This window comes from Eschrichtius robustus, chromosome 2 (assembly GCF_028021215.1).
Source record: "Eschrichtius robustus isolate mEscRob2 chromosome 2, mEscRob2.pri, whole genome shotgun sequence".
In the NCBI taxonomy this organism is placed as follows: domain Eukaryota; kingdom Metazoa; phylum Chordata; class Mammalia; order Artiodactyla; family Eschrichtiidae; genus Eschrichtius; species Eschrichtius robustus.
In genome coordinates, this window is record NC_090825.1 from 146623932 (window position 1) to 146647794 (window position 23863).

Here is a 23863-nt window from a genome sequence, read left to right on the forward strand (position 1 = left end):
GAGAAGGCGGGGAACGCGCGCTACCCGGAGGAAGCACGCGTGCGCACAGGCGGCGGCTGCGGCGGAGGGGTGGGGCCGGGGTACGAGTGCGCGTGCTCGGTGGGAGCCCGCGAAGTACCTGGAGGAGGTGGGGGGAGAGGTAGAAAGGAGTGAGGTTGAAGAGCGCTTGCGCGGGAGGGCGACCGTGCGGGGAGGGGGGCTCCGGAGCACGCGCGCGGAGACGGGACTTAAGGAGCTCTCGCGAGATCTCCAGGTTGCTATATATGTGCGCAGGGAGCCCGCGTCCTTTCCCTGGTCTGATTCCGTCCTGCGCGACTGTTCTTTCGAACGGTAGTCTTTTATCTCCGTCCACTTTCTCTCCTACCGAAGTGCGTGCCACCAACCCATGGAAGATTCGATGGACATGGACATGAGCCCACTGAGGCCCCAGAACTATCTTTTCGGTAACTGCTGGGGGGTTGGAGCGAGGCCGAGCAGGGCCTTCAGGCTTTGGTGGGGGGGCGGGATCCCACTGAGGCCTGGGTTAGCGGGGAAAGCTAAGCAGGCTGGAGGCCTGAGGGGGTGGGAAGCGAGCAGACGGGGTCCTGCCGCCTGCAGGATGGGGACCCAGGAGGGGCGAGCCGGAAGCACGGAGGGGGGTGCGAAGGAGGGGCGGCCTGAAGGCTGAGGCGTCAGCGGTCCGAGGCCCAGGGCCTGAGGTAACGTGGAACCGACCGGCTGAGGGTTCGGCGTTACGCGGGGCCCATGGTGGAGCTCTGGGCACAATTATTTTCTGAGGTTTTGTGAGTTGGTAGGCTTCTGATTCCGGGCGGGTGCCTGAGGCTAAGCTCCGCGATGGTGGTGCAGGAGGTTTTGTGGGTTCGGGGTGTGAGGAGGCTTGGGCCTCCTTTCTGGACGAGAGGATCGATTGAGCATGGCGTTGTCCTCGGGCCTCAGGGTCAGGAGCTCTCGACCGAGAATCGGCCCCGGTGCCTCGGCTGGTTGCTGGGGGCAAGGGAGGTGCGGCCCGGCCCGGCGTGAGGAGGCCGCGACCGCTGGGGAGCACGTGGTTGCCACGTGGTTGGGGGAAGGAGGGGGGTGTGGGCGCTGCATCCGGGGCTCGCTGGCGTCTTGTCACCTCCGAGCCTGGGGTCCTGGGGCTTGATTGAGGCTGGTGGGCCGGAAATGTTAGGTGAAGTGGTTGGTAGCTCCAGGACTCTTGGAGGTCTTTTGTTCGGTGCTTAACATCTATGCTGGTAGTTCTCATTTAGAGAATCCTCTTTCTGTCTCACCGCGTCCATCTCGCAGAGGAGGTACTGCCGCTCAGAGAACCGAAGTGGCTTAACGAAGTTGCACTTGTAGGAAGAGACTAGATCTAACCCCATGACCCTTGCTTCCAGAGCTGGTGCATTACAAATGATTTGGCGTGGGGGGTGGCGAGGGAGGGAGACTGGCGGAGGCAGCCTTCTGTTAAAACTTGTAATTCTATACCAGGATTTTGGGATTTCCCCCTCGAGCACACCAAGTACCATACTAAGGGGCCTGCGTTGGTTTTTCAGTCTCACTAAACTGAATTGTTGAAGCCTTTGTGTCAGGCTTTAAAAAATCCTGCCCCAAATTAATTTTGTTTCCTTATATACCATGCTGAGATTTGTTAATTGAACAGTAACCGTTAAGCATCTATTCCAGTAACTATTAGATGGCAACTAAATGGGACTATTTAAATAAAGTTTAATTCTGATGGTATTTAAGACAGTTTGCTTATTCATGAATGGTAGTAGTAACATGCACTATGCATTAAGGCTTTTATTCCTAGCATTTTGAAAAGCTGGCGTTTCTGATCAATTTATATCAAAATTTTTGCTTTAACTCTTGCTATTGGAAGTATCCCTAGGATATTTCTATTGTCTTAAACATAATTTCTGAACAATTTAATGTACATCATTTCTGTAACTTCGAAGATGGAATGTTGACCCCTGTAACGAGTTTTAGTTCTTTTACATTTGTAGTTTTTCTATTGTGAATACAAGCTGTTGATGTAGGTGTTTGTGTAACCATTGTCATTTCTAAATTTGGCACCTGGGAGTTTGGGTAGGTAATTTCAACTTTAAAATAGTGGGATTTTATCAACATTGTATGTTAGGGTTGGTTTCAGTTCTAGCTTTACTAAATTTTTGATCCTGTTTCTACATGAGAATAGTAGTGTAGTTGAGCATAAAATAATGTAGTGGGAAGTGGAATTTATAAAGCTCTGTATGGATGTTATTTGATGTTTATAGACTTTTGTGTTCAAGAAATCCAGGAAGAGGTACTTCTGCCTTGCCTTTTGGTAGCTAGAATAGTAAAAATTAGTTCACAAGTTAACTTTTTGGTTACCCACACTGAATTTTCAGTGTTATTTTTCTCCTTGTTATAGTTGAATTTTTTCTTCATTTACAGGTTGTGAACTAAAGGCCGACAAAGATTATCACTTTAAGGTGGATAATGATGAAAATGAGCACCAGTTATCTTTAAGAACGGTACTTAACCTTTTCAAAATAAACTACTTAACATTTCTTGATTTCAGTCTCTTAGTTCCTATTCGTGTGGATTAATACTTATTTTACAGCAGTATTTTTCTTTCCTTATTTACGTTCTTCGGTTCTACAGTTGTATTAAAAAGCCCTTTAGGGTAGTGATAAATATAAATCTTATTTGTTCTCCACAGACACTAGCCTATAGCCTACTACTTAATAACTTCTGGGTGGCCAGTAGATGTTAGGTGGTTTGTACTTAGGCGTGGGTGATGACATAACCATCTTTGTCATCAAATGCATTTTTATGTAATTGTTAAGATTCACCAAATATGAGAAATTGTCAAAGTCACATAAAACTTGAAGACAACATTGTGCTCAAGTCAGTTTCCCATCAGTGGTAATAACGAAAGGTTTATAATTGTTCTGATTTTTTAAAACAACTGGTTGGGGGGGTTGTAAAATGGTGGAAACTTAAGTTGAAGTACTGTTTTTCTATTAACAGGTCAGTTTAGGGGCTGGCGCAAAGGATGAATTGCACATTGTCGAAGCAGAGGCGATGAATTATGAAGGCAGTCCAATTAAAGTAACACTGGCAACTTTGAAAATGTCTGTGCAGCCAACGGTAAGGGCTCTTTTACACTTTGGATTTTATGTCAAAAGTCTAATTCTGTTGCCTTAAGGTGAGTGTCATTTAGGTTACAACAAAGAGATTGGGGAATTTGGTTTGGTTTTTTCCCTAGTAGTCACAGCTGCATATTCTGTCACTGGTGTTGACTGATCACCGTGGTGGTAGCTGCTTGTTTATCAGAGGTGAAAAAAACAGGTTCACCGATTTGTTCATTTGGCTGATGGGTTTGCTTGTTCAGAAACATTTTTAAGTTATGAACAGATTTTATACCAAACATGTAACCATTTTTTTCCCCCACAATATTTAGTGATTTATAATTTCTTCTTTTTAGGTTTCCCTTGGGGGCTTTGAAATAACACCACCTGTGGTCTTACGGTTGAAGTGTGGTTCAGGGCCTGTGCATATTAGTGGACAGCACTTAGTAGGTATGTTATTTTTATATGTTATGATGCTTATTTTTAGTGCAGTTACTTTGTTCCCAATTTGGACTTTATAAAGTATGCTTAGTTCTAGTACTGCTGTCTGTAATAGGTTCAAATGGGAATCTAGTAATTGATAACTAGAAAAGCCTGGTGTTTTGCATGTAAAACCTAGTAATGAGTATTAGTCCATTAAATTCCTTTTAAAAAATTTTGTTCTCTTTTTACTCTTTTTCTAATAGAATCTGAGTTTTAAAATACTTATTACTGTGTCTTATCAGTGCCCTTTTTTCTGAGTTCTTGCTGTTGGTTGAGTTTTAGTGGTGGCTAATAAAGAATTTTATTTTAGCTGTGGAGGAAGATGCAGAGTCAGAAGATGAAGAGGAGGAGGATGTGAAACTCCTAAGTATATCTGGAAAGCGTTCTGCCCCTGGAAGTGGTAGCAAGGTTCCACAGGTACAGATGCAATTTACTATACATAATTTATTCTGGCCTTTAGTTTGGTACTTTGGATTAGCACTTCCTTACCAGTGTGTGTCCGATTATTTTTTTAAGAAAAAAGTAAAACTTGCTGCTGATGAAGATGATGATGATGATGACGACGACGACGATGATGATGAAGAGTAAGTAGTATGCCCTTAGAAACCTGACATTGTCGTATGGGGGGTTATGAAAACGATTTACCAAAATCATGATTAGTGGTTGTCAGTTTGTGTTAAATGAGCTGAGTTAAAGGATGCAGTATGCAGCATTTCCCAGATGTATTTGACTAGGTGCCTTTTTTCTGAGGAAGATTTAGTGGACACATTACTGTATGCTAAGTCTGGTGTATTTTACACTGAACAGCTTATAATAAATGGATTGGGCATAAAGAGAATCTGAATATCTCCAGCTATATTCATTTTGTAAGTTGTCACTTGAGGATTTTTTTTCCCCACAAAGGATTTTGGCATATGGTTGTCCTGGTCCTTATGAGAAAATTAGATTCTAAAAGAGAATAGAATTTTGCTGGAGAATTTAAAATTTGGTTGTAAACAAGATTTGATATGTTTGTTAAACTAGGTCAGACTATGGTAAAGTTATAAACATGCTATGGAATAAAATGCTACTCATGATTAGTCTTTCCTATATGCAGCCATATCAAAAATTTATTAATATTGAATTTTTAATTGCTTGTCAACTTTGTTCTTGAGTTCTCAGGTTGGTCCATTGTATATTTACTGAAAACAATTGAAATGGAATCTAAGACAGACTCTGAGAGAACATGCACTAATTTAACGATCAGATCTGCAAAGTAGGTTTTCAGTGACCTCAACTAGCCAAGCTGGTAGCGCTTTAAAAAGGCCTTTGAGCATGACAGTGGAAGCAGAAAATAGGAAAGAGTTGAATGCTTAAAAAATTCAAAATTACCTGCATGTCAAACTTATAAACAAACTCAATATAGTTGGTGTTTGTTACTACTTAATTATGCCTGGGCTTTGGAAGATTTCCTGTCTTTAAAATGGGGATAATTCCTGATGTAACTACAATGTAAATAGTTTACATTCTTGTCTTCCATGTCTCCTCTAAGTTGTCTTTAAGTTAGGTGGTGAGGGAGGAATGAAAAGTGTAGATGGTAACAAGGTCCAAATCGGTAAGTTTTCGTAAAAGGGTAGTCAGATACATGTATAAGTAGAGGCAGTTAATGGATCCCTTGAGGATAGCAAGTCTTAGAAGATTCCATTGGTTAGGGGGCAATGAAAATGTTAAGAGGTGCCCCAAGGTTTGTTAGTTAAAAGTAGTTATTATGTAGAAATTGTAAGCCATAATCTCAGAAGGCTTGGAACCCACAAAATAAAAGGCAGATCAGTGGGTCTGTTTTGGGGATGGAAGGGGTATGGTGTGGGGTTGGTTGACTGCTGTTGCTGTAAGCAAGAAAAGCTGAAGACCAGGTAGTACATTAAAAGTTAGTATGACCAGCACAACATTGTTAATCAACTATACTCCAATATAAAATAAAAAGTTAAAAAAAAAAGTTAGTATGGCTTACAGATACATCCTGGGTGGATTATTCTGGGTGGCCAGGGAACTATAAGGGGTGACTTTGGAGGACAGTTTTTAGGGGGCCCTGAAAATGTTAGGCGCTCAAGCATGGCTGGCATGGGGCCCCCATGGGGCCGGAGTGGCCATTCCCCAAGTGGCTCATGGTTATGGCTGGGTCCTGGGGCAGCATGGGCTGTGCTTCCTTCCAAGTTCAGTGTTGTTTCCCACAGGGGCCAGGTCAGGTGAGGGGGTGGTGGAGAGTGTTCCTTGTTCTTCATTGAGGTGGTAATGGGATTTGCCTAGGTGCCACCCAGGAAAATATCTGTTACTTAAAAAGTAAAAAAAAGGGTGCTTCTCCATAAACACCCTTTTCCCCTATATTATTAGGGAATATCCTAATAAAACTGCTTACAATAGTGGTTTTATAAAAACCATTGTCATCTTTTTTTTAGTATGGGGTAGCCTATGCAGGTATTGGGTGATAGGGCCAAAATTGACAAATCACTGTTAAAAATTACTTAAAAGACGTTAATATGCCTTTAAATGTATATACTACACGGTATTTTATCCAGTTAACATAGCAGATTTTTTACCCCTGTATTGGAAAGAAGTGTTTTCTTTGGTTGCACATGGATGAAGTTACTCCTGTTTTTTATTTAGACTATGTAGTGTGGAAGAGAAACCATTTTGGCCAGTATGTAATGTTTGGTTTGTGAAGTAATTACAAGTTAAACCAATTCCACCATTTGCTGATTCGTACTTATTCGTGGACTTCTCCATTGATTGGATTTTTTTCCCCCCAGTTCCCCCATTTAGAGTGAACAGTTTGGTGCTTTATAGTGTATATGCACAGTTGTGCAGCCAATTTCAGAATATTTCATCACCTCAAAAAGAAACTGCTATAATCCCTCATCTTCCCCAGCTCTAGTCAATAACTAATGTACTTTGTTTTTTATAAATTTGCCTGTTCTGGATATTTCATATAAATGGAATCATACAATATGTGCTCTTTTGTGGCTGGTTTGTTTAACTTATCACAATATTTTTAAGATCCTTGTAGCATGTAGCAGTACTTGTACTCGTTTTGTATTATTGAACTATAAGAACTTTTTATATATTTTGGAAACAAATCCCTTATCAGGTAGAATTTACAAACATTTTCTCCCATTCCATGGGTTGTCTTTATACTCTGTTGGTGGTCCTTTACAGAAAAGCTTTTAGATTTCATAGTTTGGTTTATTTCTTTTATTGTGTTTTCGGTGTCAAACCTAAGAAACCATTGCCAAATCTTCAAAAAGTTCTATAGTTTCAGCTCTTACCTTTTATCCGTTTTGAATTGATTTTTGTATCAATTGTGAGGTAAGAGCCAGTTTCATTTTTTTTGATTGTGGATATCCAGTAGTCCCAGCACCATTTGTGAAAGACTTTTCCCCATTGAATGGTCTTTGCCCCCTTTTTGAAAATAGTTACCATAAATGTATATTTATTTTTGGACTCTTCAGTTCCATGTCTATCCTTCTGCCAGTGAAACATTATTCTGATTTCTGTTGCTTTGCACTTTTTATAGATTTTAGTTTGTAATTACTTAATGTGAATGCTTCACCTTTGTTCTTCTTCAAGATTGATTTTGGCTACTTTGGGTTCCTAGAGTTTCAGTGTGAGTTTTAGGATCAGTTTCTATGGAGATACCAGCTAGGATTCTTTTAGGGGTTGTGTTAAATCTGTAGATTAATTTGGAGAGTTGCCACCTTAATATTTACTGGTCCATGAATTTGCAATGTTTCTATTTTAACTTCTTTAAATAACTCCATTTTCATTTTCAAAAATTTATTTTCAGTTGTAAAAAACATAACACCATATTTACCATCTTAACTATTTTTTAAGTGTGCAGTTCAGTAGTGTCAATCATAATCACATTGTTGTGTAACATCTCAGGCTCATCTAGTTATACTGAAAACCATAACCGTTGAACAAAAAGTCCCCATTTCCACCTCTCCCCTGCCAGCCACCAATCTTACTTTTGGTTTCTATAAAGACTGATTCCTTTAGATACCTCATATAAGTGGAATCATACAGTATTTGTCTTTTTGTGACTGTTCTTTCACTTAGCATAATGTTCTTAAGGTTCATCCATGTGCTACATTTGAGGATTTCCCTAAGACTGCATATTCCCTGATATATAAACGTATATGACATTTTCCCTACAATTTGTTTATGAACATTTGGGTTGCTTCTTTCGGGGGGCGGGTGCGAGTTGGCTCACACCGTGCTGCCTGCGGGATCTCTTAGTTCCCCAACCAGGGATTGAACCTGTGCCCCACTGCAGTGGAAGTGTGGAGTCCTGACCACTGGACTGCCAGGGAATTCCCTGGGTTGCTTCTACTGCTTGGTAATTGTGAATAATGTTGCAGTGAAAATGAGTTTGTGTTCAAGATTGTGCTCTCAGTTCTTTTGTCAACCCGCAAAAGTTTGAAAGCTCTTCATGCTTTGATTGACTAAACTTTTAGGTTCATCCACTTTCTGGATAAGCTTTCTAGATTTGTTGAGTGCATTGAATCAGTAATAAGGACTTATCTCATTTGTAGTGATGATGATGATGACTTTGATGATGAGGAAGCTGAAGAAAAAGCTCCAGTAAAGAAAGTAAGTAAGATACAGTAGTAGAAGATTATCAGAAATAGCTAATAACAAAATGATGGGAATTTTTGCCATTGGCTTGTTTTGTGGTTATTGAAAATTGTCTTAGGAGAAGATGATCTCATACTTCAAATTTTTCTTGAGTAGGGCTATCTTGGAAACTTCTAATAGTGGGGAATTATCTGTTTTCTTTATATAGCCTTCTGTCTGTTAACCCTTTTGCAACCTTTTGTCAAAGTAATTGTTTCATCTTAGCCTGACTGCTGCTTTTGCCATGGTTTGGGGCAGTTTTATTTGTACTAATATGTCTGTTATGTAGGGAGGGGCATTGATTAAGATTCATTTCTACTTGCAGTCTGTACGAGATACTCCAGCCAAAAATGCACAAAAATCAAACCAGAATGGAAAAGACTCAAAACCATCAACACCAAGATCAAAAGTAAGTGGTAACATATAAGTACAAGCTCCACTGAAGTAGTTAGGTTCTTCTGTGGAAGAATCTACTTTAAAAATTTGATAGGTCTTTGGAGAACGCCTGTAGTTGGTGTCGAAGAGCTAAGATGTGTTTATTTTATTGGTAATCACTGTCATATAGTTAAGACAGTTGACCCTTGAACAACATAGGTTTAAACTGCATGGGTCCATTTATCACGGTTTTTTTTTTTTTGTAAATGCTACAGTACTGCATATCCACGGTTGGTTGAATCTGGATGCAGAGGAACCACAGATGTGGAGGGCCGACAAGTTATTCACAGATTTTTGGCCACGTGGAGGGCTGGCGTCACCTGTTGACATTCAAGGGTCAACTGTATATTGCCGTGGCTTTCTAATGGGGGAGAAAGCTGACAAAAAGATTGTTATTGTGATACAAACAGTTGTGTCATGTAAGGGTTCTTACTTGTTGAAAGGTATGTTTATCGCATAGTGCAGTTTCTCAGTGCTGGCCGCATGTTGGGAGATTATCATTTAAATGCTATGGAATGGGCCCCAGGCATCAAGCTGCATTAACTTTGTAGCTTCATTCTTGGGGACCTTCTGGTTTCGTTTTTTTGATAGTATCCTTTAAGTGTAGGACTGACCTGGTGTTGAATATAAATGCAGGCTCAAACTATTTCCTATTCCTTTCTTAAGCAATAATATAAAAATAATTGTTGAGACACGAATTCATTTATAATGGTAACTCAGTTCTGGTGTATACTTGTTTTTACAAAGGACTGTAAGAATTTTATTGAGAAAATCCAGGTAGGGTGGGTCTTAAAAGAGTTCTTATGATGTTAAAATTTGCCTTTTTTCCCAGGGTCAAGAATCCTTCAAAAAACAGGAAAAAACTCCTAAAACACCAAAAGGACCTAGCTCTGTAGAAGACATTAAAGCAAAAATGCAAGCAAGTATAGAAAAAGTGAGTAAAATTGTCTTCCTTAAAGGAACTAAATAGGTAATTTTACCTTTCTGGGGTTTGGAACAGGAATCGTCCTCATTTTTTATAGTTAATATACCTGCCCCTTTGTGGTGTGAAATTATCTCAAAAATGGATTACTAGTTACTTACATTAATTTATAGTCTCTGTTGATTTTTTTGCATATTTGAAGTTAAATATGCTTTATTTTCCATTATAAAAGGAATACAAGTAAGTTGATTGTAAGATATATTCTTACCTTAGATGTTAAAATGAGAGCATTTCCCTTCACCTGTTCTGGTCATGAGATGCCACAGTACCAGCAGAGGGCGTATGAGTCTTCTAAAATTGCAAACAGCTGGAAAAGTAGTCTTTGGCTGCTTGGTGTTGTAGTTTTTTAAAAAATTACTCGTGTTTGACTGTAGTCAGAAACATTCTCCAACAAATTGAGTCATTTCTATTTGCCATTTGCACCAAGATGTCATCAGGCAATACGTGTGATAATATCTTGAATTTTTGAGTGACTAACATGTTTACATTTAGTTTTGTCTTAGTGGAAATGTGTGAGAAGAGGATTAGCTTTTGTCCTACTTGCTTGATTTGGGGTCGGGGGGATGCACTTAATAAACTTCAGTGAACTCTGGAGCATGGAGTAATTGGTTTTAATGCCTTGAAACACATTTGAGAGAAACTTTAAAATTCTGTGAATATTCTCAGACCCCAATTATTGAGAATAAATGTGGGATGGTGAGGAAAAGTTACTGACTCCCTTTCCCTGTGTTTTTTCTGTGCTCTCTAGGTTCTACATGGCTTCCGTAGATTTCCTTTCATTGTGCAGTTATGAGTCAATTGGAAAACTAACATTTTAGAACCAGAATGTATTTCTTGATTTTGCTTTAGTACTACTGTAAACCTTTTAGCCTTCCTGGTATCGCTGCTTTATTTTTATCCCTTGCGTACCGTTCTAAAATGACATTTTAGATACCCCTCCCCCTAATTTTAATATGGTCCTATCTCCTTGGTTTAATTGCAGGCGCATTGAACAATCCTGGGCACTACTGGTAAATTAAGCCTAAAGATGGGGAGAGAGGAAAAGGAGAGACAAATATAGTCCAAACTGAGTATCATCAACAATCCAGACTGAAGTCTTCTATTTTAACTCAATCCCCTTTCCTGATTTGCCACCCACCCATGCCCCCCTTCCAGGCTGGAAGCAATCTCTTGATCTCCTAAAACACTTTCTTTTGACTGCTGTGATTCAGTGAACCTTATACTTTGCTTTCTATTACTTGTGCATTTGCCTCACCTCTTTGACCATATTTTAATCACCTTTGTATCTCCCTAGCTGCTCAATAAATATTTGAATCAAATAAGAATGTATGTGACAATAATTTAAAAGTGTAAAATTATAGTGAGGTTTATTTTCTAGGTGATGAGGCAGCTAAGTATCTTACACCATACCTGAAGCCTTCTTGATCTTTTTAAAGTGCACAGAAGATTCAGGTTACAAGGAAAATCAAAATTTAGTTATCAAAGTAGGAAACAAAAGTGAAAAAATAAGTGTGTTAAGGTAATTCCAGAGCAGAGATAAATATAAACGTTTCAAGATTTTTGAAAATATTTGGTGACATATACTTTGAAAATAATTTGGTGTTACTACTATTGTGCTTTCTTCCCTGTGTCCATAATTGAAAGGAATGGCGAATTTTAAGAGTGTAGTGAAATGTAATAAAGTCTTCCCCCCCATTTGACTTCATATACCCCCTGAATTGACTCCCAGGTTAGCACCGTGCTGGACCTGGGTTTTTGGTACATATTAAGTGATCTTTTTAACAATTTTCGTCACTTGTATACATGATACCCAAAGGGGCTATACTTTTTTTTTCTATTTGGTCCTGGGTGGTGGAGAATGGTGACAAAGCCGACTTGTTAGATAAATACAGTAGGCAGTCAAGTTGATGGTCGAATGCCTGAAGAATCACAAGCATAGCTTATACTTTGTGTTTTTAGAGTGGCTGGGTGGGGGCAGGGAATTTGAAACTTGGACAAACCTTATTCAGTATGAGAGTACCTGTGGAAGACCTAGGTCCTAATATGTTGTACAAACATGTCTTTCTAGGCCTAAAAAAGGATTTATTCAGTATGAAAATGAAGGAGTTGAGGAGACAAGGAATGAATCACAATGATCCATATAATAAACAGCACTCAACTCTTTGAGGAATTTCATAACAATCTCCCTCAAAAACAGTGTTTCTATACTTACCCTTAATAATGCTTTTGTCTCAATAGGGTGGTTCCCTTCCCAAAGTGGAAGCCAAATTCATCAATTATGTGAAGAATTGTTTCCGGATGACTGACCAGGAGGTAACTGAACTTTGTTGGAGACATGATCAAATCCAAAATTTTTATTGTGACTTATTATGGTTATTTGTTTAGTCTCTCTAGGTGTTGGCTTCTTTTAAAATGTTCCTAACCACAGACAATACTTCAGATTAAATACATGGAAACTCTTAAGAATTTAGTTGGCAGAGACTGAGAAGATAACTTTTTTAGTACATTTTTCCCAGCTTTTAGTGAGCTGTGGTTTTCCTTGCTGCTCCATTTGGCTACTTGGGTCAGTCTGTTCTTTGCTTTCTTGTGAGTTGGCAGAGACGATTTTCTCCATAGATGTTACGGGAAGCACATTTTGCTGAAATCAACCTAAGTGTAAAATCAGTTGAGTTAGATTTTGTATTTCTTAATGTGAAGAAGGTATTTTGTCAATAGAAGAAAAATCATGCATTTATTTTTACTGTCTTATTTATAGTTGCTGACTCGCAGATTGTAAAGGAAAATGTAAAAGCAGTTACACAGGGTTGCTAGGCATCATGTACATACAGGACATATTCTGTGTTTAATGGTTTTTGTCAGTGCTCCCTAAGTCTCCTGTATTCAGCTTTCTTCAATAAATTAAATTTGTTATTTAGAGATCTTTTTCTACCACAATATTTAGTACTTAAATCACTTAAATGGCAGCACTATTTTTCTCAGGTTTGAAACCCTTTCAGTGGTTTAATACTCTTCGTGGTGGTTTATTGTGAGTTCAGCCTTCCTTGCCATGGCCACAAGATGACCAGTTTGAATCTTTTCGATTCTTTTGGTTGCTATTCTGTTTTTTGTGTATATTTGGATCCCAAAAAGCCAGTGTAAATTGTGTGAATTTTCTGCGGACATTTAGTAAACATAAAAGTCCTTTTAAAACTATGCAGTGTGTAATTGTTAATTCAGTATCGAAAATGGTAGAAAGTGAGATATATAAACCATCATCTATAACAGGTAAGCATAAGAGATATATAATTTTTTCAGCTAATACCAAAGGAAGCGGTAAAATAAAATTTTTGATTAAGAAAAATTCAGGTGAAGATAAAGTAACAACTAAAGTTGCAAGGGCCTTCCAAACAGCATAACGTCAGTCTTGCAGCTGAAAATGACTGAATTCACTGCTATCAGAAATATTTTCTGACTTAAAAACTGAAAGCTGTTTTCAAGTGCCAGGATGAAATTTCTGCAATAATAAAAAATATATCTCAGTTTACTATTATGAAATTATCAAAACACTGAATGTGTCACATTTTTATGGCATAGCTGCAGATGTAAGTAATTACAATGTGTAAAATATCTTCCCATTACTTGTGCAGTTTTTCTTCTGAAAAAGTTGTTTATGAAGATTTGGCTAATAAAATCCAGATGGAACCTGAGAAATAATAGCAAATTTTTGCAGAAACTCTTGAATTAAAGAGTTAATGAAAAAAATTGTACTGCCTTTTGTGGAAAGACTACAGATAAAATCCTTGCTGAATGTTTGTATAAAGGTGCAAACAGTGTTTACTCAAAGTTGAAGCAAAACATGAAGTTTTCGAAGGTGTTTTCTGTCCCAGTCAATATTCTATATAATACGTAAGTCAAGTAGCATCTGGTTTTTTTTTTTTTTTTTTTTACATTAGAGTGTCATGAAAATGTTCTTCAGTATTTGTATTCAACTTAATGATTAGCGAATGACTGGTATTTGTTGACATGGTATTCAGTTCCCTTGCATTTGAAATCCAATGGCTGTGTTTAAAAACAGTATTTGAGAAAATGCTATTTATTTGAAGCACTGAAACACTTTGAAGAAAAGGCCCCCAAAGTTCTTTTAAATAATCCATTGAGTGAAACCTGCTTATTTAAATGTCTCTTCAGCAGTAGGACCATGTAAATTAAAAGAAGAGCGAAGTCATTGAAGTGCTCCATTGCTTTAAAAGAACTTGTTGAATCCTTTGAAGAGTTGACAAAAACATCAAGACTATTTTTTTTTAAGAGGCATTATTCATGAATAGGAAAAGAAACACCAACTTGAAGTAGATAATTAATACTGCACTTACATGATTGTCATTTGAAATGTTTTTTATCACTTGAAGATTTTGGCTCTTTTACATGGATGTTACTAAATACCAGCATGAGAACAAGTGGAATGAGTTATGTTGAAGAGGGATGTAGAAATTGATGAGGGATCTCTTTTTTTTGGTCATTGGACAATATTTTAAATCATTAGACTTGAAGAATGGAAAAGCAAGTTAGTCATGGAAGATGGTGTTCTGTGTTTCAACAAACCAGAAGAGCTTGTCTGAGTAGCTAATATGGCAGAACATGTTAAATATATATAGTGTCTCATAATGCTAATGCTAGCATGTGTTCTCATTAATGAAATAATTTGGATGTGACCACTGTAGAAACTTAAAATGTAAACAAAATATAAGACTGTAATTAAGGAATTTTATAAGCAAATTATGCAAAATAAGGAACTGTTGAGATCCCACATCATCAGGGAAATATAATTAGAGGTAAAGAAAGATGTAACTTTGGTATATTTATATAGTTTATTTCAGATAAATGTACTAATTTTATGTGTCCCGTGTACAGGTGCATGTTTTTCTCTAAATCTGGCAGCCCTAAAGCAGATAACATGGAGGCAACATTGCCCAAACTGGTCTTCGTTTCCTTAACTAAATATCTTAAGTTGTTAAATGTATATTAGTATAAAAGTGACTTTGTGTACAAAAATCACATGATTTTATGTCTGAATCGAAGTATTTGAAATTAAATTATGCCTGAGTATAAATTTCCTTGAAATCAGTTCTTAATTATCTAGAGTGAACCTTTTTGGTGGTAGAATGAAAAATAGATATGTTGAATTGTACAGAGAGACGTGGTTTAATTTATTGGTGTGTATGAAGTGTTGTGGTTTTTTTAACCACATTTTTTTTCTTTTTTTTTCCAGGCTATTCAAGATCTCTGGCAGTGGAGGAAGTCTCTTTAAGAAAATAGTTTAAACAGTTTGTTAAAATTTTCCGTCTTATTTCATTTCTGTAACAGTTGATGTCTGGCTGTCCTTTTTATAATGCAGAGTGAGAACTTTCCCTACCGTGTCTGATAAATGTTGTCCAGGTTCCATTGCCAAGAATGTGTTGTCCAAAATGCCTGTTTAGTTTTTAAAGTTGGAACTCCACCCTTTGCTTGGTTTTAAGTATGTATGGAATGTTACGATAGGACATAGTAGTAGTGGTGGTCAGACAAATGGAAATGGTGGGGAGACAAAAATATACATGTGAAATAAACTCAGTATTTTAATACAGTAGCACTGTTTCTCTTTCTGTTATCCTCTTTATACTTTGTCAGAGAAATACATGTACATAGTAAAAGTGTCAAATAGTATTCCAAAATCTCTAAAATAGTATCCTGCCCTACCCATCCAAATAGTTCTGCTTCTCAGAGTTAACCGATCTATTTTTCATCAAGAGGGCTTAGTGCTTTTACCTTACCACCTCTTGATAATAGTTAATTATAATCAAGTGTTCATCAGACCTTCTTATCCACCTGTCCTAGCCTTTTCACTCCCAAAGAAAATCTGGCATGTTAAATAGCCTGCAGCAGCCTTTCTCAACCTGGGTTCTTTATCTGAACCAGAACACAAAATTATTTCTGTGACTATTTTCTTAATTTATCCAAAATAGTACATATTTGAGATCCATGGGGGTAGTTAATTTATTGCATGTGGTGGTTATGTGAGGACATTCAGGGACTAATCCTTGGGACCCCTTCATCTGTTAGACCAAGATTCAATTGCATGATGGTCAGGGCTAGATTCCTGTTCTGCTTGTTTTGCTGTGGTATATCCTCCAGTAGTTTCCCAATAGATGGGGGAAGTATTCTGATTTTTTGCATACCTGAAAACATCTTGATTTTTGACATCAAATTATATGCTGCCTTGTAAGCTGAATCTTTTTCTCAGAATTTTAGGTGTGAGCTGCCTTTTTTGGCCTAGTCTATTCCATTTTTGTGTATTCTTTGTATATGACCAGTTTTTCTGAGAGCTAATTAAGATTGCTTTATTGGAATTTTATGTGTCTTGTAGTCTTGTTCCTGGGCCCTGGGTGGACTGTGGGTCTATTCTCCAGAGACTCTTCTCTGGTCTGGGCCTTTTACTTGGGAGGTTTCACCCTCCTACTTAACTCCCATCCATTCTTAGGCCTTCTGTTTGATTCTCTTGGATGTTTTTCTTCATTCCTTTTTGTTTAAACTTTAGGAGAGAGACTTTATTTTCTGTCTTCAAATTTGTGTTGGTTTTATTTTTTTTAACTTCCAAATGCTCTTGCTTGGTTCTTGGGACGTAGTATGTAGAGTCTGAAGAAACTTTCTCATTCCATTGAATTGTTTACTTGTTTCCCTCCCGCACCAGCCTGTTTATTTTATCTTTTATATTGATTAGGAGGGTGGTACTTGTTGACTGGGCTCTAGTTGCAGATATTTTGATGGGGGTCTGCAGATTTTAAGCCTTTCTGTTTCTGGGGTGGTTTTCCAGAGTAAACTAGTTTTGGAGGGTGGGGGAAAATACTGGTGCAGTACTGTCTTGTCTAATCTCAAGTTTCCAGGTGTTGGGTTCTTCTAGTCATTTACACTGTGGTTTTCTTCATTGATTATTCAGTCTCTCTTCTCCAGGCCATGTCTGTCTTTGTAGCTTATCTCTTTATGTCTTTATTTTGATGGAGGCACAGTAGGAGATGGTAAATGTTCAGTGTTCTTTGTTTTTATGTACTTCAGATGTAAAAGATCATCTACTTTAAATTGATAGAACAATCCCAAATCACTTAACCATCCTGTACATTAATTTGAAAAGTTATTGGTGTTCACATAATGCAACTACATTGAAGTTGAGTCATTCCTTCCCTAGATAGTGTTTTTTATTATACTATGTGATGTAGGAGTGTGGTAATTATTAGTATTAGTCCCTTAACATGTTCAGAAGTAGAAATATACTTGCTGCATAATACTGTCTTAAATAGTAAGTCTGAAATTTTTTTTTTTGAACATTTGTTACTTTTTTCTTTTCTTTTTTAAAATTAATTAATTATTTTTGGCTGTGTTGGGTCTTCGTTTCTGTGCGAGGGCTTTCTCTAGTTGTGGCAAGCGGGGGCCACTCTTCATCGCGGTGCACGGGCCTCTCACTATCGCAGCCTCTCTTGTTGCAGAGCACAGGCTCCAGACGCGCAGGCTCAGTAGTTGTGGCTCCAGACGCTCAGGCTCAGTAGTTGTGGCTCACGGGCCTAGTTGCTCCGGGGCATGTGGGATCTTCCCAGACCAGGGCTCGAACCCGTGTTCCCTGCATTAGCAGGCAGACTCTCAACCACTGCGCCACCAGGGAAGCCCCTGAAATTTTTAATATTTGAGTTGCTTTGTGTGGAAGTTAAACCTTAACTTTGGTTTACCTGATGGGCACTTTTATGTGGCAGGAAACCCAAAAGGACTTCTCACCATTCTGAGGGAAAGCAATTGGCCTTACTGGTTGTCCTGTTCCCTCCCAGCTCATTAAATAGAGCTAATCAAATCCAGATAGGGCTTCTGTTTTGGAAGGGCAGGAATTAAAGATTTCCCTGTGCCTCAGAAGTCACTAATAGTGCTAGTTATTAGACATCAGCTAACTAAACATGGTAGTAATCTGAAAGTTGAACTACTCCTAGGCTTGTGACTTAGGAAATTCCTCTTCTAAAGACACTGACTTCCTGAAAGTAAAAAGTGAGTGTCCTGAATTCAGATTTTCTTTTTTTTGGGTAACTCACAGTATTTAAAAAAATTTTTTTTTTAATTGAAGTATAGTTGATTTACAGTGTGTTAATCTCTGCTGTACATAAGAGTGACTCAGTTATACACATATAGACATTCTTTTTTATTCTTTTCCATTTGGTTTATCACAGGATATTGAATATAGTTTGCTGTGCTATACAGTAGGACCTTGTTGTTTATCCATCCTATATATAATAGTTGACCTCTGCTAATCCCAAACTCTCTGTCCTTCCCTCCCCCCTCCCCCCTCCCCCTCGGCAGCCACAAGTCTGTTCTCTATGTGAGCCTGTTTCTGTTTTGTAAATAAGTTCATTTGTGTCATATTTTAGATTCCACATGTAGGTGATATCGTATGGTATTTGTCTTTCTCTGACTTAGTATGATAATCTCTAGGTCCATCCATGTTGCTACAAATGGCATTATTTCATTCTTTTTATGGCTGAGTAGTATTCCATTGTATATATGTACCACATCTTTATCCATTCATGAACGTTTAGGTTGCTTCCATTTCTTGGCTATTGTGAATAGTGCTGCTGTGAACATCGGGGTGCATGTATCTTTTTGAATTATAGTTTTGTCAGGTAACTTTTTAGTTTTGTGCGGAACCTCCACACTTTTCCATAGTGGCTGCACCAATTTACATTCCCATCAACAGTGTAGGAGGGTTCCCTTTTCTCCACCCTTTCCAGCATTTGTTATTTGTAGACTTTTTAATGATGGCCACTGAATTCAGATTTTTATATATTTGTATTTCAATCCACTGTGTTGGATCTTTTTGGCCAACGGAATCCTTTTCAAGCTTCTTCCTACCATCCCTGACTCCAGTAAGTAGTCTTTGATGTGAAGGTTTTTGTTTTCTAGTGTGACAGAATGTTCCAGGCTTATCTTGAACAAGATAAACAGATTTTCTTTCTAGACCTGGAATGATCCGTTTTTCCAAGGAGCTCTGGTTCCTTATTTAAAAATAAAAGGAATGGCGTTTAGAGACCACAGCCCTGGTGGGAGTGATACTCATTAATACTGAACCCAGTATTGTTCAGCAGACTTAACCTGGATGATCAGATCAGACCCTTTGGAAAAGCAAGAGGAACGTTTTGAGCACTAGGAGGGCAGAGACACACTTGTCGGCTGTCTGCAGGAAGCTTCTTTTCATTTGGTATCTTAGTATCTTTATCACATATGGTTAGGTTGTGGGTGAGAACAGAGTTACCTTCAACCTGAACCAGAGGACAAAATAGGTTGATAAAGTAAGGCCATTTGGGGAGAGCAGATCAGGCTGTCCAAATTACCGGATCATGCACATGATGATAAAATGAGGTTTATAGTGGTGTGTAAAGCTTGCCTGCTGAAGCTATTAACTGGATAATGGGGGTGGGGTGGGGAGGTTATGTTTAGATTGCCTGGGGGGGTGTTTTTCTTTGAAATTATCCAAGAGAAAAGGTTGAGGGTCACAGAAAATACCCTATTAAGGGTTAGTTAGTAGTCTGCACTGTGGAGATGCAGGGTTAAAGTTATTTCAGAAAGTATAAGGCCACCTTCCAGCCAGATCTTAACGAAGAGCCAGTTGCTCCTTGACTCCTGAACTTGGCAGTAGACATCCCTTTTTAATCTGAAAGTTCCAAGAGCTGATTTTGTGCTACTTTGTGTCTACTTTTGTCCTATGTACTTAGGCTGGAGGTTCTCTCATCTTTAAAATATTTGTATTCTATAGACTCCCTGAATTTTGTGATTCTTAAGATTGGAGAGAGGTGGAAAACGAGTGTCAGATTGCAGTGCTTTTAGTGTACTTTCACTTGAAAATGAGGTAGGAAGAATCTATAAACATTTAAGTACTGTGTCCCAAAGTATGTATTTAAGGCTTAGGATTAATCAGCAAGCAAAACCGGTAACTGCCCTCCAGGGCTTGCATTTCATTGGGGAAGCAGTCAACATACATTCTCAGCTACCCTTCAGACAACCAGGAATTTTACAGATGAGAATTTGCTCAGGAAATTGTGAATTTGCCAGCCGAGAGCTAGGAATTGAATGTAGTTGTGTCTGACTCCCAACACCAAACTAGCACATAGCCACCTGGCCCCAACTACCATACTTTTGCCTGGACTGGTAACAGCTTTTTTGCTGGCCTCCTTACTGCCACTGTCACACCGTTCCAATGTATTCTTACCAGCTGCAGTAAGCTTTAAAAACAAACTGGAGGGGCTTCCCTGGTGGCGCAGTGGTTGAGAATCTGCCTGCCAATGCAGGGCACACGGGTTCGGGCCCTGGTCTGGGAGGATCCCACATGCCGCGGAGCAACTGGGCCCGTGAGCCACAATTACTGAGCCTGCGCGTCTGGAGCCTGTGCTCCACAACAGGAGAGGCCGCCATAGTGAGAGGCCCGCGCACCGCGATGAAGAGTGGCCCCCACTTGCCACAACTGGAGAAAGCCCTCGCACAGAAACGAAGACCCAACACAGCCATAAATAAATAAATTAAAAAAACAAACAAACAAACTGGATTTTGACCCTTAGTTTCAAAGCCTTTGATAAATTGCCAAACAAATGGGTATATCCACACTGAGTACTGCTTGGCGATAAAAAGGAACAATGATAAAAGCAACAAGGGATGAGGCTGAATTTCAAACATGCTGAGCAAAAGAAGCCAGACACAAGAGCACATATTATATGGTTCCATTTCTGTGAAACTAGAATCTAGTGCCAGCAGACTAATGGTAACTTGAGACTAGTGATGGGTGTGGTGGGAGGTTGCCTGAGAAAGGTGTTTACAGAAGTAAAAACATTTGTCAAACTCCAAGCATTTAAAAATTGTACATAAATAGTGCCTTAAAAGGCCTTTGAAGGTTTCTGACAGGTACCTATTGCCTGTTTTCACCCTCTCGCCACTCTTGGCTAACCCTGCCTGTCACCTAGCATTTTCCCACTTGCAGGCAATTGACATCTTTTGCCTGGAATATTCCCTTGTGTGGCTGGCTCTCCCACTTTTGGGTCTTAGCCTAAGTATTGCTAATTGGTGTTCTCTATCCCACTGTTTTCCTTCAAAGTGCCGATAAGCTTGAATTTATCTCTTGGCTTATTTGCTTATTGCCCATCTTCCTTAGTAGAAGTAAAATGCTCTTTCAAAGCAGGGGGTTTGTGTGTCTTCACCCAGGGCCTGACACAATAAATAGTGATTGAATGAATTGGTGAGAAGTGACTACCAAATTAGTGACCCATATTAAGTGCTATATGAACATGTCAAATTTGAATAGAAAAAGCTCATTTCAGATTCATCTGTATGGTAATAAGTTTGCAGGTGTGAACGATGGAAAGGAAGAATGTTAAAATGACAGGATTTAGAGTCAAAAGATTCTTTTCAGTAAATTAAGAATGATCCTGCTTCCCTACTTCATGAAATGGTGAAGAAAAAGATAATGTGATAACCTGAAAACCATAATTAGGACTGTTAATAATAGCTAAAATCTTTGGAGCCTTCATTGTGAGCCAGACTGAATGATCTCATTTGGTAACTCGCAGCAACTTAACACCTGGTACTGTTGGAAGCTTGCTGGAATTTATAAGTAAATGTTGGAGGCAATATTCAAATCCAGGACCTCTAACTTGAGTTTATGCTCTTACTAAGAACTTCACTTGACAGGACTTCCGGGTGAATCTTACTTGGGTGATAGCTTTATTTGTGAAATCAACAAACATTATCTGAGCCTTGAAAAAAATTGCAAGCATTTTAGAATATAAATAATTATGGACCCATTTCATTCAAAAGTAATAGGAAACAGTACAGGAAATTGGAAGTCTGATTATTAGCCAGGAGATACTTCAAACACCCCACTTTAGCAGGTAGTAGGCCAAACCCACCTCTTGACTGGGCTGTCGGAGGTCTTTATAAAGTAAGATCAAGCATGGTGACGTCACAGGACCCAAGGGAAGCATATCTGTTTTGTGGTTGGGCATTGCATGCTGTCTTGGGATTTGCCGGTTCTGGCAATGAGAATGTCTAAGTAAATTCAGCCCAGCGCTTCACACAAGAACTTTCTCCATCGCTCAGCACCTAGCTTTGAAAAGGTTTTCTGCACTTGTGTCCAGTGCTGAAACAGAGGCTGTTTAAGATAGCCTCAGCTTTGAAAGGGAACTTAAATGAAATAGCTTACAGGGAAGCCTGATAATCGGAACAATTGCTGATAGTTCATATTCCATGACTCTAGGAAGTAGCACTGTCTGACAGTGTCTACCTCAGTTTCACTATACGTGAAATGGGGAATATCAGCCATAGCCAGTGACACAGGAAGCTTTTAACCAAATAGTCCGGATTCCTGAGTTTTGCTTTTTGAGCTTGTTCAGTTTCTTTCCCTCTATGACAAACCCTTAGCATCAGGCCAAAGCAGAGCCCAGCTGTCTGGAGCTCTAGACAGTGTGAGACAGTTAATGTGTGACAAGAACACCTACATTTTGAGGTTGGTGGCAAGGACAGGAGTGATTCCTCTGAAGGGGCGGAGGGGATTAGAAGAGATGCCCTTAGAAGGGACCTGGTTAAAAGAGTCAAACTGCTTAGTGTGCAAAGAGTGGCAAATCTCAGCCTGGAGGCCGGCAAAGGGCCTAGAGTGGTCGCTGACCATAGTCCTGCTGGCTCCTCCCGGGCCTGTATAGCCTGACCGGGCTGGGCTGCAGTGAAGCCTTGGGGACGCTAGGTGGCAGCCGTGCGTTTCCAAAGCTGGCTCACCTACCGGAGAGCCCGGCTGGGATCTCGGGAACCGACCCGGGAGCCCTGGAAGGGGGGCGGTGGGGGTAGGGGGGTGCTTAAGAGACGCCCTCGAGATCCCCTCCCCTCAACGGCAGGGACGGAGATTGAAAGGGGGCTCACATAGGGTGGCCAGCCGTCCGAGAGGGCTCCTGGGACATGCCACGATCCTGCGTGGACTCACAGAGCGGGTAAAAGCGACCCCCTTAAGTGGAGCCGCCCCGAGGGCTGGGCCTGACCCGCCCCTTCCCTGCTCCCCACTCAAGCGCTGGTGGGTGTGAGTGCGAGTAGCGAATGTGGGAGAGTAAGGATGTTCCGCACCTAACTGCGTTCTTGGGGACCGCAGCCTGTCCAGTTCCGGCAGCGTTTGCGCCGTGGCGCGGGGTCATTGCGCCCAGGCGCAGAATTCCGACGGCTTCGAGCGCTCACCAGCTCCAGCCTAGCTGCTGGCTCTGCTCCTTCGGAGCTGCCGGTCCCGTCGCCGAGAGTCTGAGCGCCTCCCTCCAACCCGGAGCCGCCAGGAGAAGGAGGAGGAGGCAGTGGAGAGGCTGCGGCAGGCAGGCAAGCAGGCAGGGCCGCCTTTGATGTGGGCGCGGCGCACCCAGGCTAGCTGAGCGCCCGTCCGGCCGCGCCCCGAGGGGGGAGCCCCCGGGCCCCGCATCCTCATTGTGCCGGCTCGGGCCCGGGCCCGCCCCCGGCCCCCCGCCCCCTCGCCGCCCGCGCGTAGAAAACGCCCCGGCCGCCGCCAGTGGTGGGAGGTGGCGATGCGCACGGCCGGAGAGACGCGGAGGAGGAGACATGAGCCGGCGGGCGCTCAGACGGAGCGGCCGTGACGCGTTCGTGCTGCAGCCGCGCGCCCCGGCCCCGGAGCGCTGACCCCTTACCCCGCGCAGCCCCGCGTCTCGCCTGGAGAGCGCGCCCCAGCTTCCAGCCCCGCCGCGCATGCTGCCCCTGGAGTAAGCCGGGCAGCCAGCCTCCCGCAGACGCCCGGCCGGCCGGCCGGCCGGCAGTGAGCAAGCTTTCTCGCACCGGCCGGTGCCTCCTGCACAGCGGCGGCCGCCCCGCAGACCCCGCTCCAGCCCGGAGGGCGCAGCGCTCGGGAGGAGCCGCGCGGGGCGCTGATGCCGCAGGGCGCGCCGCGGAGCGCCCCGGAGCAGCAGAGTCTGCAGCAGCAGCAGCCGGCGAGGAGGGAGCAGCAGCAGCGGCGGCGGCGGCGGCGGCGGCGGCGGAGGCGCCCGGTCCCGGCCGCGCGAAGGGGACATGTGCAGGCTGGGCTAGGAGCCGCCGCCTCCCCCCCCGCCCAGCGATGTATTCAGCGCCCTCCGCCTGCACTTGCCTGTAAGCGCCCGCGTGCGGGGCTGCCCACCCTGCCTGGATGTCTGTCCGTGTGCCTGTGGCT

The 23863-nt window shown here is 41.1% G+C and overlaps 2 protein-coding genes across 4 annotated transcripts in view; both read left to right on the plus strand.

Annotated features, from left to right (window-relative positions):
- The first annotated feature begins 230 nt into the window (after window positions 1-230).
- Window positions 231-15250, plus strand: NPM1 (nucleophosmin 1). 3 transcript variants are annotated; one of them, XM_068536347.1, is made up of 11 exons: window positions 231-443; window positions 2419-2498; window positions 2998-3117; window positions 3455-3548; window positions 3892-3998; window positions 4074-4165; window positions 8150-8207; window positions 8557-8640; window positions 9499-9600; window positions 11887-11961; window positions 14894-15250. In XM_068536347.1, the coding sequence occupies exons 1-11, from the start codon at window positions 386-388 to the stop codon at window positions 14930-14932; spliced, it is 909 nt and encodes a 302-aa protein (XP_068392448.1). In that variant the 5' UTR covers window positions 231-385; the 3' UTR covers window positions 14933-15250. The 3 variants fall into 3 exon arrangements, with proteins under 3 accessions (XP_068392448.1, XP_068392450.1, XP_068392449.1); XM_068536348.1 differs by having other exon boundaries at window positions 232-443; window positions 4098-4165; XM_068536349.1 differs by lacking the exons at window positions 11887-11961; window positions 14894-15250 and adding an exon at window positions 10631-10967.
- A 7944-nt stretch (window positions 15251-23194) lies between these two features.
- The window catches only part of FGF18 (fibroblast growth factor 18), a 34283-nt gene continuing 33614 nt past the window's right edge, over window positions 23195-23863 (plus strand). Inside the window, exon 1 of the mRNA XM_068534621.1 lies at window positions 23195-23802. Coding sequence (XP_068390722.1) covers window positions 23771-23802 — 32 coding nt within the window. The 5' untranslated portion in view covers window positions 23195-23770. The remainder of the gene's footprint in view (window positions 23803-23863) is intronic.

Bases quoted from the DNA above. Each gene is read 5' to 3' on its own strand.
- NPM1 (XM_068536347.1), top strand. From the start codon at position 386: ATGGAAGATTCGATGGACATGGACATGAGCCCACTGAGGCCCCAGAAC. The intron at 3,549-3,891 runs GTATGTTATTTT...ATTTTATTTTAG, and splicing joins TAGTGGACAGCACTTAGTAG to CTGTGGAGGAAGATGCAGAG. The intron at 11,962-14,893 runs GTAACTGAACTT...TTTTTTTTCCAG, and splicing joins TCCGGATGACTGACCAGGAG to GCTATTCAAGATCTCTGGCA.